At 41.9% G+C, this 19,271-nt stretch overlaps 1 protein-coding gene across 2 annotated transcripts in view; it reads right to left on the bottom strand.

Moving 5' to 3' along the window:
- mysm1 (Myb-like, SWIRM and MPN domains 1) overlaps positions 1 to 19,271 on the bottom strand; it is an 80,144-nt gene that overhangs the window by 33,473 nt on the left and 27,400 nt on the right. For both annotated transcript variants that reach the window (XM_067990293.1, XM_067990295.1), the window contains 8 exons: positions 14,237 to 14,335; positions 10,449 to 11,287; positions 8,853 to 8,983; positions 6,553 to 6,659; positions 4,018 to 4,095; positions 1,786 to 1,874; positions 300 to 354; positions 155 to 205 (listed from right to left, as the gene is read on the bottom strand). In XM_067990293.1, the coding sequence (XP_067846394.1) occupies positions 155 to 205; positions 300 to 354; positions 1,786 to 1,874; positions 4,018 to 4,095; positions 6,553 to 6,659; positions 8,853 to 8,983; positions 10,449 to 11,287; positions 14,237 to 14,335 (1,449 nt within the window). The remainder of the gene's footprint in view (positions 1 to 154; positions 206 to 299; positions 355 to 1,785; positions 1,875 to 4,017; positions 4,096 to 6,552; positions 6,660 to 8,852; positions 8,984 to 10,448; positions 11,288 to 14,236; positions 14,336 to 19,271) is intronic.

Here is a 19,271-nt window from a genome sequence, read left to right as displayed (position 1 = left end):
TTGTATTTAGTAAGCACTTTTGGCAATAATTTTAAGATTCTGCTATTAATCTGTGCAATATAATTTCACAAGTAAACAGCAATGTACACTTGCACTGCAAGGTGAAAAAAAATGTCAGTCCAAAATTATTAAAATAACTGCTCTTTTTGCTTACCATATCCATCACCAGCAATGCCTCCGCAGCTACCTTCACTTGAAAAGGCTCCTGAAATGAAAACGCCATTTAGCAACTGGTATACAAGAATTTAAACAAATTAGAAGCATCATCTTTATCCGAAGAAGACAGATAATACTCATACCGGTTTCTCTTCGCTGAAGCAGTGGCATGGGATCAGCTGGAAAGGGTCAAAAGAGCTAAGGAGAGAGAATGAGAGAAAACGATCAGGTCACTGAAGACATGAACATGAACGGGGAAGGGGGGGGGAAAAGAGAGGCAGCACAATATAAAAGCCTGGATTTGATCAGCGGTTTATGTCTGCATTACTTTAAAAAGTTCTAGCTTCCTGGAAAAAGGAAAACATAACAGATACTCGGGTGGATTTTAACTATTGAGCAGCCAGCCGGTGGAGTGGGCCGGTTGGCCGCCCGATCTCTCATGTGAGAGGCCTGGCCATTTCAACGGCTGGGCCTCATTAACATATATGCGGCGAGCTGCACACCTAAATGGCTGTCCCGATGCAGCATGCCTACTTCAGGATGACAGAAAGGTAGATTCCGGGGGAAGGGAGTACGACTTGCGATCATGGGGTGAGGGGAAGCCTGGGGCAGCAGCTGCGGCAGCCCGCATTATTCTCATGCAGCCCGGAGGAGCAGTCCTGCTTCTCTGGCCTCATAAAAAAAATTTGAACACTGACCTTTTTGAGCCTCTTCTGCTGCACCACCAGTTTTTACTGAGGGGAGCATCAGTTAAAATGGCACTGGAGTCTTATGTACATCATAGGGCTCCAATTTGTATGAATTCATGAGGCTTCCCTCCGAATCAGTTGGGCACCTCGGCTGCCCATGAAAACAACAGAGGGAATATGGCTGCGGACGGGAAATAAGGCTGTAAGTCCACCGCTGTGATTTTAACTCTGCTACCTCTCGGTTTCCACCAGGCGGAGGGAGTTAAAATCGGTTCCTATTGTTTGCTAGCTTTTATTGTTTCATTTCAGCCAGAAATAGCCGCAATTTGCTGGCACAAAACTGGTTCATAAATAAAAATTCATGCACTTCCTATGATTGCATATGGCTTCGCTTTGATCCCAGTAAAGGTTGTTGTACACTGTGGTTAGAAATGGAAAATCCTTCCAAATTTTAAAGTCTCCATCACACCTATTAGAGTCTAACAAGACTTTTAAACATTTCCTAACTGACCAGAGCAATTGGATCACAGTCACAAAGCCGCTCGCAGGCACAGAAATCTTCTTCCCAGCTTGCAAGAAAACATCAAAAATAATTTTGAGGGGTTTATGAAATTTTTGTTTCCATGTGCCTTGAAACTATTAATGTAGCAAAAATGTCCTGGATGAGACCTGGAGTGACCGTTATCTGATGACATTAATGTAGCAAAAATGTCCTGGATGAGACCTGGAGTGACCGTTATCTGATGACAACTGGCAACACACATAGCAAATGAAGATTAACAATAGGATGTGTCACATCCCTGCCCATCTGCATAGGTGGAACCCAGGGGCAAGCTTAATGTGTAAAAAGTAAATATTGTGATCAGATTTTCTCAAAACAATTTCTTAGTGATAGGATTTTAAAAAAAAAACGTTTCTGTAGTCCTTGAAGAGTTTATACCTCTTTGACTGGCGTGGGCCCCTTGTTGGTTTTGGAGGTTTGTTCAACTCTTCCTCGCGTCTCCTGGCCAGTTCTTCTGCTGTGAGATGCTAAAAATTCACAAAAGATATTCAAAGTTATCCAGTGATATCTACTGATGATAGAAATTGGTAATTTGACAGGCAGCCCAGTGGAGAACTGCAAGCATCAATCAGTGCCCGACATGGGAGATGTCGGTTGGTGACCTGAATTCCCTACACCCTGAGCTTGGTTGTGCTACTGGGGGAAATGTTGAGCAGTTGGTGGCCAAATGGAAAGGAAGCTAAAATGGGAGGGACAGTCAGCCCAGCAGCTATCATGTACCATTTCAGACTGCTACTGGTGGAGGCCTGGACTGTCTGACTGCTTGGCTCTGCTATGAGAAAGGGCAGAAAGTAAATTTGAAAAGAGCGAGTCTTACCCTCGCCAAAAGAAAACTTGGTGAACTTGCCTCCCATACTTTAACACCACGTCTGAAGACTATTTACAGTATACTGGTCAGTAAAGATATGGTAATGCTCTCGTGAAAATAACCTGGTAATGCTGCGGAAGACATACTTTTTACGGTCCTATATCACCTGAGACTCCATAAAGACATCAACTAAATCAACAGCAAACGAATCAAGAGGTTCAGATAAACACACAATGTTCAAGCTTCGTATTTAATATTCAAGTTACTGATTCCCCTGATTGGATTGCCTTGCCTCGGATGAGGGAGTTGTCCTATGAGGAGAGATTGAGTAGAATGGGCCTATATTCTCTGGAGTTCAGAAGAATGAGAGGTGATCTCATTGAAATGTATAAAAATGTATAGAACTAGGGGGTATTGTCGCAGGATAAGGGGTTGGCCATTCAAGACTGAGATGAGGAGGAATTTCTTCACGAAGAGGGTTGTGAATCTTTGGAATTCTCTACTCCAGAGGGCTGTGGATGCTGAGGCATTGAATATATTCAAGGCTGAGATGGATAGATTTTTGGACTCTAGGGGAATCAAGGGATATGGGGATTGGGCGGGAAAGTAGAGTTGAGGTTGAAGATCAGCCATGATCTGACTGAATGGCGGAGCAGGCTCGAGGGGCCGTATGGCCTACTCCTGCTCCTATTTCTTATGTTCTTAAACAATGGAGCTCACTTAGGCATCATTAACCTGCAATGACAGTGAATCTAGAACATACAGAGACAGCATGAACCAACACAAATCAGGTTTGAAATTCAAAAGGATTCCCCATGAAAATGCTCCATCTGCCTGTTTTTATTTATACATTGGCTCAAATATCAGCTTACCACAATCCTAAATATTGCATTTAAATTGCAGTTCCGGCTTCTATCCTTACATGCTACTACTTTTATTTTTCACTAGTATTCACCATAAAGACGATCCTAAAGACAAGTGCCTGTGCTCACTCAACTTCCAACATAGGTCATGAAATCAAGTTATCGTATATGAGTAAAAAAATTTGACTGAGCTACCCAAATTCTTCTGTAAAAGAGGGAGTTTACAGTTTTCCTGTGGGTGATGCTGGTAGGCTTACATTTATTGCCTGTCCCTCGTTTTATTAAGCCAAGTAAGAAAACCCACTGATGTGGGGAAGTGGGACATTTTCATTATTTTTTGTATTACTGTGCAAAGCCAAGTTCTACTGATTCAACTGTGAAGCTGATCATAACTGTTGCTCTGTATTTTCACCCACTGTGAAATAAAGCAGCTTAGCGATTCAAATCATGCCTGATCTTACCAAGTGTTTGCTCCATCCACCTTTGGAGAGATTGAAGAAGACACGAATATCTGGTTCTGGTCACAAGGGGATACTATTGTTACATCCCCCAGGACAAGCTATCATACAATTAGATATAGGGTCATTTAAGTCAACTTCAATAAAAATAAGATGTTTATGGGAGCAACTGATGCCACTGAACCTGAGACGATATCTATAGCGGACCCCAATTTGTAACAGGGATGTTCATGGAGCGTCCTCCTCTCATTCATTGCTTGATTTTCCACCACCATTCTCTGTTTTCAATACTAAATACATTTTCTATAAACTTTGGGTTGATTTGGGTACTTGCTCTGAACTAGCTCATTACCTCCTTCAAGTTACAATTACATTTATTTTTCCATTTTGTATAGTTGTTATAGTACAATGCAATAACTAACATGCTAATACAAAAGTTCACTGCTCTCTGGTAGGAAAATGTTTATTTTAAGAAAAGTACCTCAAATGTTTGCCCCTCCAAATCCTTTGCATCACGCCAATTCCCCCAAGGGTCTCGCACACGTCGTCTTCTGGTACGCTATAACAAATAAGAACTGGCAGTAGATGAAATGATATCCATTCCGTTACCTGTGCATGTAACAATCATTTGCAAAAAAAATTAAATATATGCTGATGGCTTAAGGCTAAGTATGTACTTTCCCAGTACCTTAGACTTTAACCTCCACAGTAGCCTTTCTCCTTTAGCTGAGACAATGACATTAACCTTCCTCGCAGCTGCTGTCAAGACTACTGTGTAATTAGCCAATTAGATATTTCTGCACAGGCTGGGACTACAAAAAGACCTAGTCAGAGGTGATATACCTTAAGCAGTATGGTCTTAGAGTTAAGGAACTGAGGCAGCTAGCGGTGCAGATCTTTAAAAGCCATAATGCAGGTAGAAAAGACCATAACAATGGGATTCTGGGTTTTATACATAATGGCACTTAACATAAAAGAAGGAAGCAATGTTTAATTTGTACAAGACATTTGTTAGGCCACTGCAGAAGTATTGGGGGCAGTTCTTGGTATCTCATTATAGAAAGAGCATTGGAGCAGGGGAAAAGATATAGTGAAGATTCACTATTATTATACCAGGAATGATAGGTTATAGTTGTGAGCAATGGCTTGAAATGTGGAATAGAGAAGATTAAGGGGGGATACTAAGCTACGTTCTCAAAATTATGAAAGGCTTTGAGATGGTAAATAATAAGTTTTTTTTCCATTGGTTGGCAAATCAGTAACAAAGGTGCACAGACTCAGTGTTACCACAAGAACAACAAAGGGGTAAATTAGGAGAAATAACTTTCATCAAGAAAGTTTTTAGAATATGGAATGTTTTCCACATCTGACTATTGAGGCAAAGATTTCATTTAAAAGTTAATTTGATAACTATTTGAAAGGAAGAAGGTAAAATATATGGGGAAAGGGCAGGGGAGTGGGATTAGAGTAGTTAGTTCCAATTGAAGAGCTTGCAGTGGCACATTGGGCCAATTGGCATCCTTCTGTCCCTGATTTCTATGATTCTAGGCTTGACAGGAAGGGGCTAGGTGAGAAAAGACCTAAGAAGTTACAGACATGTTAAAACACAACTCAAGTTCAAACTCATAGCCCTTGAGTCAGTAGTCGACAGCTCCATGCTAGACCTACCCAACTACCAACAAATCACATTTTTTGCTTTATACTTTTTCTAGTTATATCACCACACATCCTGAAATATCTAGTTATAATTTCATTTGTGATGCACAAGCTTTACATGGGTATAATAATGCACTTAGCATATAACAAAATGGACTGCTGCAGCAGTAGGTTAGTGTATCTAGCTTACCATGGAATTATCAAGCACTACGTGCTTCTGAAAAAGTTTTTTTTAAATTGCAGATTCAGTAGTAAATAGGATTTACAGGCTTGATGCTCATGCAGGACATACTTCCCAATATGGAGGGAAATGGGAAAATTGAAGAGTAAATCAAAAGTTTTGTCACACTCCACTCAGTAGCCAACACTGCCAGGAAGCTAGGAACATGTGGCTTGCACTCTCAGTCAGCAAATGATGGATCAGATTTGGGGAGGAGGAATGAAGGAGAATGGGGAAGAAAAGGTCAAACAAAACACAATATCCTATGCAATTAATCTTTATGCCATAAAGCTCCATTGTAACACTGCATAATCCATATAACTCCATTGTGAACCATAATGGTCTGTTACCAGCACTGCATTATTGATATCAAGATTATCAGAAACACATTTCTAGTAATGTTTGCCAACAGATTATTTATACTAAAACATCAGAGCATAGCAAGAATATATTCTTATTAACAGGGTAATTTTTTTAGGTTTAAACTAATTCAACAATTCAATGTTAGATAAAAAGGCCACAGTTAAAATATTGTGCCCAGCTTTGGGTGCCCTAGTTTAGGAAGGATGGCAAGTCCGTGGAGAGGGAATGGAAGAGATTCATTAAGATTACACCAGGGATGAGAGGCTATAGTTATGCGGAAAGATTAGAAAAATCAGGTGTTCTTTTTATCAAAACAAAGAAAGTTAAGAGTAGATCTCATAGAGCTGTTCAAAATTATGAGGGATAAGTTAAATCGAAAAGCACTGTTTCCACTGGTAGGTGAGTCGGTAACTAGAGGGCATAAATGTAAGACTGTTGTCAAAAAAACAAAGGGAGAGGTTTTTTCTTACATAGAGGGTTGTTAGGACATGGAATGCTAGTAGAAACAGAGATGGAAGCAGAATTCGCAATAGTTATTAAAAGGGACGTGGATAAATGTTTGAAAATTAAAAATTTAAAGGGTACAGGGAAAGGGACTAAGTGGACGAATAGCTCTTTCAGAGATCGGGCATGGGGTCAATGAGCCGAATGGTTTTGATGCTGTAAAATTCAATGATTCTATGAAAAGGTATGTTAGAACTCTACTTCATTTTAACAATTATGGTGTAGAAGGCTGCTGCAGTGTTGTACTGCAGTTACCACATATATTCAACTTACCATGGACTGCAATCTTTGAGCAAGCAAGTACGTCTGTACGCTGTCCTTCCCTTCCTCTTTATTACGTGTTCGGTCTGCAGGTCGTGGTCGATTATATACTGCCTGTTCTGTGGAAGCAAACGACTAAGTCAATTTTACCAAGAACCCATCAACCATATAGTGGAATATTATAATGTTAAGTTCAGATTCTGATCAGTGTGAATCCTCAATGACAATGTCAACAGGCAGCAAAAAATAATTTTTTAATTTAGTGGTTTAGATCTATGGTCCATTTTATGGATCTCTCCATCACCAGTAAAATAAAATCAGTCTATAATGCTGCATTATGATTCAAGCAGTAAGACCAAAATAAAGTAACCCCCCCACCCCTCGCTACAGTTAAGCTCAGTGCCCATGAATGAGGGCAGAGAATAAAGCTGGCCAAGATTCCTACAACTGATTGCTATCTAATGCTGGAAGTACAAGTTTGGATATTAGGTGAGAATGTCACCTATGATGCTCCCAAGGTTAAATAGCAAGCAGCACTCACTGTCAAGTACCATATATAAATAATAGTCACTTGGACGAGGTATTAAGGTACCAAGGAACCATACCCCAACAAGGATACAATGCTTTCAGGTGAGGATAGGGAGAAAAACTGGTGCAGAAAATTGTTGAAAAACACACCTAAATATTTACTGGAGAAGTAATCTCTGAGCACCTAAATGGGGCACGATCGGTGAATATGCTATTTCTGATGACAATTGTGACTGTGAATTTAATAATTGCACTGTATAACTTTTAGATTTATTAACTGTTAAAAAAGTACTATATTTCGTAAGTGTAACTCATCAGGATATTCCGTACCAAACACCAGCTGAGGTTCACAGTGTTAGAAGCAAGTTTCAAATTGCTGAGGTCTTGGAGTGGGATATGATGAGAGGAATGGATATTAATAACAAGCAGATTTAACTTGAGCAATTAGAGGGCATGAGTATAAAATTAACAAACCTCTAGATTAAAAAATCCTTCCCCAGCTCTCAGATTAGCAGATATATTGAATAAATGCTCATTATAACCTGTTAATGTTGTCAGTTAATACCTTTAAAATGAACCTGATGAATATCTAATTAGGAACAGGATTGAGGGTTAAAAGGATTTATACAGATAAAAATAGTCAAATACTGTATGGAACATGGTGATCCATGAGCAGCTAGAATCATGGAGGAAGCAGCTGGTAAGAACGGATAACACAGCACGAGAGGAATTCAAAAGACTGTCACATAGCTCTATTTTAAATTGTACAAGAAAAATCATGGGTGAATAATACAAATACAAAATTAGGTGGGCATTTTGGATTTTTGCTTGAATTACCTTTAAGTGCAGAGAGAAACTCTAGAACTTGACTAAGTCTTGTGACGAGGCAGGGCTTTGCAACTCAAATGACCAACGGTCCTATAGCTGGGAGCTGCCAGTTATGGGTTTATATCTGGCAACTCCAGCCCAGCTCACCAGTCAGTCTGAGGCCGTCAAAGGCATATAGCTAATCAGAAGCTCCATTGTGTTGTTTGACCGTGTAAAAAGTGAGCTACCATATTTCAAGGATCAATTTTATGTTGAGGGTTAGTATAGGAGAAGCATCCTTGCTGTTCCGATATCAAGAAGAGTAATGGTTATATTTTCTGTAAATATACTGTTTTGGGTGTGACAGTTTGTCTTAGCTCACTTGTACAGTTCCAGCATTTTCTATCTGTATTTCAGATTTTCAGCATTTGCTGTTTTTAATTGTTCCCAGTTCCTTTTGTAATCTCTAAGGTAGTACCAATTCCTGACACTTGGTGCATTGTGCAGAATTGCAGTATATCATTGCTGCACAGTTCAACCCAGTTGCAGGAACATGTAGTGTTGTCTACAAAGGAGTTACAGCACCACCCAAAGGAAACATAAGATAGAATAGCAATAACACCCAGACAGAAAGATTTTCTGTGTCTGAAAGTAATAGAAAGGGAAAGGTTTTCAAAGAAAACAATGGAATTAATGAAGGAAAAGACAAAATTAAAAAGAGGAAAGGAGAAAAGAAATCAGTTTTTCAGACTACCAGAAAAACTCTGTCTGACACTTTGAAATCATTTTAACTATTGAAATGGTACCAAATGGTTATAGAAAAGACATCAAAACTAGCTCTCATAATGCTCATTTTACACGTGGGATTTTCTCTACAGATTAATGCCCATTGCCGTAAGAAAACAAGACAGAAAATATATTCAAATTGAGCATTTTAAAAAAATCTTTATCTTCCAAATGAAAGGTGACAAGCTCACCACAGCCAAAATTTATAGCTCCAATTAGTTCCAGGTATGTGTGTATCCGTCCAATGCAATTCACATCTCCACAGTTTTTCAGCCCTGGACGCACTGATGTTTTATTCAGGTATTTGGGTTTACACTTATCCCTGTAGGAACAAAGCACAAGCCATCATACTGCAATCTGTGACTGGCAGGCATTTTAGTTACTGGGACACCGGAGACAGTGTCTTTAAAAAAAAGCCAGATGTGTCAAATATGATAAATTATTAGCTGCTGCAAGTTGCACATTTGAGTATTGCAGCTTTATATTTCATATGGAAACAGATGAACAAGAGAGGGCACGTCCAGTTTTATATTATTCCAGAAAAATTGGTCTGTAAAACTTAAGTATGAATCTGATAGCAAAAATAATTGGGGCAGGGGGGGGAAGAAAGGGAAAGGAGCCTGGCCCAGGTGGGAACATGCCCACAGAATAGTATAACAAGGGTTTCCCCAGCCTGCTGATTCCTCACAAGATGTATATGCATCCCCAATCTTTGGCAATCTGCCTGGGAGGTGCTAAACAAACAGGAACCACTTCTCTGGAGACAGGAAATTAAAAATAAATCAAGCTGCACTCTGGATACTCAACAGCATCTGGGCAAAGACTGCTTGCCTGCCCTCTCAGTCAGAGAATGCTATGCAGTGGCCATGAGGAAACTTGGAGGATGATAAATATCTATTTAAAAAGGAGGCAGAATAGTTAATATTTGAATCCTTTGTGTACCAAATGACCTTTATAAGGAGAAAGTAGACCTACAGATAAATACAACCAGTAAAACTGAGTGACATTCACTGAAGACTAAAAGAATGGGAAATCAGCTAAGTGCACTGCAGCTGGAGCACTATACAGAGTATCACACAGTGGTGGGAGATAGACTCTCTCTCTCTCACTCCCCCTTCCCTCCACCATATCACAAAGTTGACAATTTCCACCATGTTGCTATGGGGAAGCATTGAGTAGAAGCCAAGAAGGTAGGCAAGACAGAGGAAGAGGGAAATGAAGGAAGGTGAAAACATCATCAGGCCACTTTCCCAACTGCCCACTGACCTGCTTCAGAACAGGACTGGTAAAAGGCTTGGACCAGATTGCCTGCAGGTGCATGACCCAGGAAATCCCAACTGAGAGAAAAATAAGAAGATTCAAGGAAAAATTCTCCAATGGGAGTACTTTTCTGCAGAGTGGATATTACGAGTTGACATTACCCTGGTGTGCTCATAGAGACTGGCTGAAATGAAAGCTTAAGGGCTTCATGAAAGATTTCTCTTCCCATTCTTATTTAAAAAGTTGATATGGAGGATATGGGTAAGTACTTATCTATGATTATACTTAACCATGTTACCTTTTTTAAAATCAAGCTATAAAGTAACATTATTTAAATATTTAGAACTGTATCGTATCAGCTGATTCACACTGAAATAATTCAAAACCAAATTCCAACCATACTTTTGATTTTGGTGCAGAATCTTCAAAGAGATAACAAAATGAGCAATCATCTTGAAATGTGATTATTTTATCAGGTATCTTGTCAAATATTTTTGTAAAAGGTTTAACAAACTGATTTTTCTTACCACTGATCCAGGATATAGTTGCGAATTTTCAGAAAACGTTCTGGCGTTTTTGATGAGCGCCCTTCAAAGAACTCGGGGATAGCTTGTTTCTCGTCTTCTGTGATCACGTTTTTGTCTAATATTACTTCCTGTGCAGGGGGTTTCAGTATCTCCCCTTCTTCACTATCACAGTTCTCTTCGTCCACTTCCATTTCACAAACTGATTCTGGCAAACTGTATGCACAGATATCATTCTGGATTTCCTCCTTTTCCTCTAATTGCTTAAACTCTAGAAAATTTGGTATTTGCACTACTAATCTGTCATTAGTTGTCTCCATAGGACGTCCACATTTGCTGTAACCTATGAAGTCTGCATTGGCTCTTTTTACTGATGTTTCATCTCCTTGACTGTCATCAATCACGGACTTCACATTATCAGTGTTACTACTAGTTGTTTCATCAAGCTTGGATACTTCCTGTATGTCTGACATCTGTAAACACTTTTGCAAGGTCACAGCAGAAGTGGGAGAAATAACCAAGGAGTCATCTACTTCAGAAACACTGTAACCATAGGTGTTCACCTCAGGTTCATCGCTCTTTGAATCAGATTGAGTTTCTGTTCCTTTTTGCTCCTGAAGGCCATCACTGTCACTCTCTGTTTCATCCATGACATCCACATCTTCATCGCCAGACATATGCTCAATCTTAACAGTATTGACAGTAGGATAAGCATGACCTTGTGATGATGTAGTGCTATAGGGCCCTGGTCCTATCTTCAATAGGCTGGCTCCATTTCCAGAAACAAATGTTGTTTTGGCAGTCCAAATACTCGCCTCTTCCACAGGTTTTTCATTTTTTGCCTATGGAATTTTTAAAAATACAAATTTCACATGAATGACACAAAGTTCCAGCCTCTTACACAATTATCAATGTCCACTCTCTCAACAGCTTGTACTTATAATCACTTTCAACTACAATTTACATATACTGAGTTTTCTCAAAATTATGGTAACAAATGTACTGCAGCAATGATCCTTTGTACTGGATAAATAACTGAAGGGGAAAAAATTGCAGGGCTACAGGGAAAGAGCAGAGGAGTGGGACTAATTGGATAACTCTTAAAAAGCTAGCACAGGCATGATGGGTCGAATGGCCTCCTTCTGTGCTGTATTATTCTATGATTCAAATTCAACTCTTTGCACCGTGGAAATGTGAAGCTCTCACTTTTTGGAAAACATGTATGTAATTCATCTTAGAACTACTATAGTTGAGACAAATTTGATTGTCACCCCTTCATCAGGCTGCAGACTTATGTACAAACAGGTCAATCTAATCCATCAGCTAGTCAGGCTTGGACTCCGAGACTAAATACAGGTCTCTGAAGCACAGTGCCCCATAACTTTTAGCTTACAATTTGAAGGCAAGTTCCTCAAATATAGTTTTATGAAATTTATTTTCTCATAGTGAGCATTAGTCTAGATTTAATACAAAACAGGTATTCACAATAATCCGGAAGGCCATTATTGGCATTCCCTTAACCTGTTACTCTGCTCCTCTGTACATCTCTGGGCCTCTATTCGTGGCTTTATCAGCTGTGGAATATTACCTAGCCTCCGCTTGGCAACTGCCCACTATGACACTTTGAAATCAAAAACTTAGTGTGGGGAATTGTAGCACAGACCTATGTCCCATCATTCCTTGGTGCAACCTATCACAGTATTCACAAAAGCAGCTCCCGAATGCTCAACAAAGAATTGGCGAATAACCCCGATATAGAGTTTATATGCTTTGCTTACATTTTTAGCATTTTTAATGTTATATCCGGTGTGAAACGTTACTTTTGTAAATGACAAGCAACTAAATAGCCCCCAAGTGACAACATCGCGGCTGTGTTATGACTTGTAAGGTGAATAAGTTTTGAAAAGCGATAATATCACACTGATAGAATCATAGAATGTTTACATAATGGCAATCCAGTTAGTCCCATTCCCCCGCTCTTCCCCCGTAGCCCTGCAAATTCTTTACCTTCAAGTATTTATCCAAATCCTTTCTGAAAGCCACGGATGAATCTGCTTCCATCACCCTTTCAGGCAGCGCATTCCAGATCATAACTACTCACTGCATAAAAATGTTTTTCCTCATGTCACCTTTGGTTCTTTTGCCTATCACTTTAAATCTGTGTCCTCTGGTTCTCGACCCTTCCGCCAATGGGAACAGTTTCTCTTTATTTATCTAAACCCTTCATGATTTTGAACACTTCCAAAAAATCTCCTTTTAACCTTTTCTGCTCTAAGCAGAACAACCCCAGCTTCTCCAGTCTATCCACGTAACTGGAACCATTCCAGTAAATCTTTATTGCACCCTTTCTCACATCCTTGCCCAAGTGCGGTACCCAGAATTTGACACAATACTCCAGCTGTGGCTGAACAAGTGATTTATAAAGGTTCAACATAACTTCCTTGCTTTTGTACTCTATGCCTCTATTTATAAAGTCGAGGATCCCATATGCTTTTTTTAATTGCTTTCTCAACCTGTCCTGACACCTTCAAAAATTTCTGCACATACATCACCAGGTCTCTCTGTTCCTGCACCTCCTTTACAATTGTACCATTTAGTTTATATTGCCTCTTCTCATTAAATAATAAAAGCATTTACTAATTTAATCCACAGTTTCAATGTCTCTTTTTTGTGAAACATAGTTTGCATAATGTGTATAATTCACATCAATTTTTGTACTATAAACATTTGAATTATCCAAAAACATGAATTAACATAAATAACATAGGAATTTAGTACTAAAAAAATGGAATTATCAAATCATTTGAATTACATCACTTTGAATTAAGAGGCATAGACTGTACAAGTTTTAAAGTATCAATACTTGCTTCAGCAAAGGTAAGATCTACCAGATATAACCTAATGGGGTGGAGCCACACGTGCCACCTTCACAAAGAGTGACTAAGATCTAAATTCCTATTTGACATTATCACGCTGGTCGCAAAACCACTTTCCTGATAAAAAGTTGCTGCAGAGCTCTCCAATGACTTTGCTGGTAAATGTACTACTCAGTGTGGTAATAAACCACACGGACCAGTAGTCCCAAGTTCCGGCCCAATTTGTGCCAAGCTAGCTGCTCTCAGCCGTGGCAGCAGTTGGGGGTGCTACAACTGGCTGCAGCGAATCCAGATTAGGGAGAAAATACAGTCTAAAGCAAAATACTGCGGATGCTGGAAATCTGAAATAAAAACAGAAAATGCTGGAAAAGCTCAGCAAGTGAGGTCGCATCTGTGGAGAAAGAAACAGAGTTAACATTTCAGGTCGAAGATCTTTCATCAGAACTGCAGAAAAACAGTCAATTAGGGTTCCGATTATCCAACGATCCTGTATGTGGTTATTAGGTGGGAAAAATATGGCCCAGTTCGATGCCTCCATGATTTTATAATTCCGCCCACATCAGGCCCCGATATTTACGGGAGGGGGGGGGGGCAGAAAAGAGAGAAACCCTGGGAAACCCGCATGGCAACTGTTAAATTTAAAACAGGCTCCTAATTGCAATGTGGGAGCCTGATTTAAATATGTTAATGAAGTGTCCCACCTCTCAACGGGTAGCATTCCCCGCTTTGAAATTTTTAACACCCCCCAATATTGAGGCCTGTGGTCTAGACACATAAATGAAGAATAGCTATGGGGGTGAGGTACCTGAAGGCTGTGCATTCATGGGATTGTACCATAGCAAAACTTGGGAACTTTACAAGAGGAGGACCTGAAAATAGGGGGATAAAACCAAAATTATCTTTACCCAAGCTCACCTTGCTCTTAAAATATTGTCTGGCATAACTTTTCACCTGCAGCACTGTCCGTGATTCAATTAGCTTCGCAATCTTTGTCCACCTTCGACCAAATTGGGCCTGAAAGTAAAACAAATTAGGTTTTATAGCTCATGCTTAATATATCACTAAAAGCACATCAAACAAACATTGCAATACAGAGATTAGGCTACTATAACAGTTTTCATCATTCTTAATAAGGAGGAGCAGGATGGCTCTATAGGTTAGCACAATGTCCTTTCACTCTGGCATAATGTCATATCCAGGCAGGGCTGATTGAATAAAAGCCTTCTCTCTGGGTCATCTGTAAAGAAAGGTAATATACAAATTATTCTGGCCAGACTGAACAGAGATCCTTTTGGAAGTGAATCCCCAGTACAGAGATGCCTATAATTTGACATGACTAGCACAAACTTGACAACCTAATTTAGTGCCAGTCATATTAAATTATAGAAAGGCAGCAATGTGGGAAATGGTAGAAAAACAGACACTAAACACAGCTGCAGCAGAAGGGTACTCTTATGAGGATGGGGTTAAACCATATTGTTGTAATAAATTGGAATTTACTTTGGTTGAAGTTTTCATGTTGTGCCATGGGCAGTCTAAAAGATTTGGACAGTTTGGGGGTATTTTTGACCCCCACGAACGAGTGGGTTGGGGGCAGGTGAGTAGTCAAAATTGTAGATTTCATCAGTGGGACTGCAACCCAGCTCCAATGCACTCACTTCCGGGTTTCCAGGAAGGCAAATGGTATGTTGGCCTTCATTGCAAAAGGATTTCAGTACAGGAGCAAGGATGTCTTACTGCAGTTATACAGGGCCTTGGTGAGACCACACCTGGAGTATAGTGTGCAGTTTTGGTCTCCTTACCTAAGAAAGGATATACTTGCCATTGGGGGAGTGCAGCGAAGGTTCACCAGACTGATTCCTGGGATGGCAGGACTGTTGTATGAGGAGAGATTGGGTCGACTTGGCCTGTATTCACTCGAGTTTAGAAGAATGAAAGGGGATTTCATTGAAACATATAAAATTCTGACAAATTCTAGATAGATTTCGAGACAAAAGGCATCAAGGGATATGGGGAGAGAGCGGGAATATGGTATTGAGATAGAGGATCAGCCATGGTCATATTGAATGGCGGAACAGACTCGAAGGGCTGAATGGCCTACTCCTGCTCCTATTTTCTATGTTTCTATGTTTAACCCAGGCGCATTTGGATGAGCATGTGCGCATCCGAAACCCGGAGGTCGCATCCGAATTGTTAAAGGGGCAAGTTACCTACTTCAAATACTTATGGTAGGTAATTTTTTCTGGATTCTGAACCTGAAACTAATTTTACCTTACCTGCACAGGTTTCCCATGACTTCTCAAACTAGCCAGTGAAATGGAGGCGAGAATCATGCAGGAGTTGATTTGGCCCTTTAAGCCTGCGATTGACACATCTCAATAAAAGCTCAAGCAATGCAGCTGGTCTCTCAGGCAAACGGTCTTCGGCTGAGAGTTCTTCGACGAGGCAGCTTTAGGGAGACTTTGGAGCCTCTCAAATTGACAAGATCAGAATGGGGGGGCGCAATGGATGTATTCTGACGAGGAGGAAAATGACCATCCACGTCAGCCATGCCGTGCTGTGTTGGGATCTGCTGGTGCACAAGACAGAGGTGTGCACCAAGGACTTGGAGAACAGAAGAGAGAAGAGCTGAGTGGAGAACAGCAGAGAGGGGACCAACAGAGGGGCCAACATCGCAGGAAGCACTACCCACGTGAGAGGGTATACAGGCAGAGGCTAAGCTTCCCGGAACTCTGAAGAGCAGTGCCTACGCAGGCTCAGTTTCAGTCAGCAGGTGGTCATAGGCATCTGCAGCCTCCTTTAGGAAGAGCTGCTCCCTGCTGGACCTGGTGGCCATGCATTGCCCGTTGCAGTTAAAGTCACCACTGCCCTCAATTTCTTCACCTCCGGATCCTTCCGGGGCACCACCGGTGACATCTCCAGGGTGTGTCAATTGTTTGCACATAAGCGTATGAGGCAGGTGACGGATGGCTTGTTTGCCAGGGCGTCCGATTACGTGAACTACCCCCGCGACAACAATAGCCAGAACGAGCGGGCAGTGGGTTTCACCTCTCCAGCTGGCTTCCCACGGGTGCAGGGTGCAATCGATTGCACACACGTGGCAATCTAAGGATCACCACACGAGCCAGGCGTCTTCATAAACCGAATGGGCTATCACTCCATCAATGCACAGCTGGTGTGTGACCACCAGAAGTGATTTCTGCAGGTGTGTGCCAGATTCCTTGGCAGTTGTCATGATTCATTCATTTTGCCCGATTCCAACATTCCAGACAGGAGACAGACTTAAGGGCTGGCTCACTGGAGACAAGGAATACCCCCTGCAAACTTGGCTCATGACACCTGTGAGGAACTCCACAATGAGGCGCAAGAGTGTTACAATCAGAGCCAGATGACCACCAGGTGAGTCATTGAGCAAGCCATCGGCATGTTGAAAATGTGCTTCAGGTGTCCAGATAGGTCCAGAAGAGCCCTTCAGTACTCGCCAGCAAGCGTGTCCAGAATAATTGTGGTGTGCTTACTCCTGCACAACATAGCACAGCAGAGAGGTTTACAGGTGGAGGACGACGACGGCGCTCGTCAATCATCCTCTGATGATGACATAATTGAAGAAGAGTGCGAGAAGGACGAGGAGGAGGAAAATGAAGATGGGGCACCCATCGCCAGATTGGCTGCGCACATTGCTGCCCGTGATGCCAGGGTTGCCCTGATTTCGAACAGGTTCTCACAGTGAGAGTTGCAAAATAAAGATATTGAGATACTCAGGCCACCATGAACAATCACCAACCCCACTCCCACTCTTTGCACAAAACAGTCCTTCAATCACGCATACACCCACTGCACACCCACCCAATGGGTCCCACCATGTATTGGCATTCATGATGAAGCTAACGAAAGGACGACTTCACACTCAGGACATCATAATGGCCAAGATGTGGAAGTGAAGATAATCAATAAGTTTAATGTGCCAATGTAAGAAAAATGATAAAGTAACACGACGTTTCTGCAAACACCTTTGTCCATACCCTCGGTGAACTACAATAGCTGAACCTTACCTTTCTACCGCGTCTATGTGGTGCATCCCCTGTGGCTTCAGCAGAGGTAGTAGCAGGTTGCTCAGATCCCTGCCCTGACTGCTGAGATGCTAATGGCCTACGACCTCTGGGTTTTAGAACCCGTAAGGGCTCCGCCAAACACTGCTCCACCTGCACCTGTGCAGGGGCAGACTCGGGCATTGGGAGAAAAGGCAGCATTTTGGGTACTGGTTGAAGGTTGAGTGGGGCAATGGGTGAGACATGGGAGTGTTTTGAATGGTGATCCCACTTCCATTTCCCCTTTTGCCATCATCCCTCTCCCAGGCCAGTGCCAGATCACTCCCACCACTCTGCTGGACAGCAGGTTGGTGAACAGATGTGCCACGTTGTAAGGCCATGGATAAGGTATCTGTCATTCTTTGAAGGCGGCAGACATGTTGGCATCTAAAGTCTGCATGGCTGTTGTCATGGCCTGCACAGACTCATTTGAGGGCCGTGCTTGAAGCTCCATGGATGCAGCCACTCTCTCCATTGCAGACATTCTTGCACTTACCTGCAACAACAATCCACTAGCGAGGGAGTTGGACTCCTCCATCCTCTCCGCTATTGTGGAGAATGTGCATGGCACTTTTTCCAGTACATCTCAAAGTTGAATCTGTACCTCAATCATTCTCCTTCTCAACGATGGCCTCTGAGGTTCAGCATCTGTGTCCAGCTGAGCAGAGTTTGGGGAGGAGTCTGCCCCCCAACACAGTCTCTCCACAGCTGCTCCTGCCACCAGTGTCTGCTCATGCTCACTTGTGAGTTGTGAATCACCAGGTGAAAATCCAACTATCTGTCTAACAGGAGCCACTGAAGTGCCAGTATCTGCGCTGGTGCACGTGTCCTGTGATGGTGCACCCTCAGAAGCAATGAGGTCCTCTGAGGAATCGATGTCTTCCATCTTGCTACATTCTTCTTGAACTCAAGGCCGTGGAAGACAACAGAAAGCAATATTAGTTATTCATCGGCAAAGTAACGATCTTTCCAATCACCATACTGAGATCTATCACAATTCAGGCATTGATGAAATAAATTCATCATATGTGTGAAGCATGTTAAAGTTCTGTCACCAGCCATCTGTGGGTTCCCAGTATCTCCATCTTCGATGGATAGGGATATAACTGTCACACTTATTTCCACGGCCTCCTCCTCCACTCTGTTAGCTGCACTATTTATGGTGGTCCACCTCCAGTCCTCATCCTCTCCCTTGTGTTTTGCACTCTCTTCTCCTACAAGGGGAGAAAGAATAGACCTGTGAGTGACTGAAGGTGCCTATTCACCTGATGCATCGCTTTGGATGAGGCTGACTATCATACAGATGCATCAGAGGGTGACTATCAGACAGATGCATCACACTGCATCAGGATTGGGGTGAGTGGCAGTGGTGGGTGCATGAATGGGGAGGTGAGGAAGTACACAGAAAACGAAGGATGGTTGATGCTGGAACTTAACTGGGTGTGAGGAGTGATATGATGGAGTGGGTGTGCCTACACAGAGCGAGGGGGAGAGGATGTTGTTCAATCAGCAAATGTACTTACTGTTCCTGACCTGGCTAGGTCATTAAAACGCTGCCTGTATTGCAGCCAAGACCTGGGCACCATGCTCCTGCTGCTGACCTCTTCTGCCACCTCTAGCAATGCCTTCTCTGTGGCAGAACCTGGTTTCTTCCAACTGCTTCTCAAAGCGTCCAGCAGTACTTCAAGAGATGTGTCCGAGAACCTGGGTGCTGCCTTTCCTCCATGTGCTTCCATGCCTTTATTTCCTCCTTTCTCCTCCAAAATCCATTTTGCATTGACCCTTTAAATAGTGGACTTCACATCGTGTCATGTGGGTGCACATTATGCCCGATGTGCAGCTTAGAGATGCGAGGCCGAGAA

Source organism: Heptranchias perlo, chromosome 9 (genome assembly GCF_035084215.1).
Source record: "Heptranchias perlo isolate sHepPer1 chromosome 9, sHepPer1.hap1, whole genome shotgun sequence".
NCBI classification, from domain to species: Eukaryota; Metazoa; Chordata; class Chondrichthyes; order Hexanchiformes; family Hexanchidae; genus Heptranchias; species Heptranchias perlo.
This window is presented reverse-complemented; position numbering and strand designations above follow the sequence as displayed.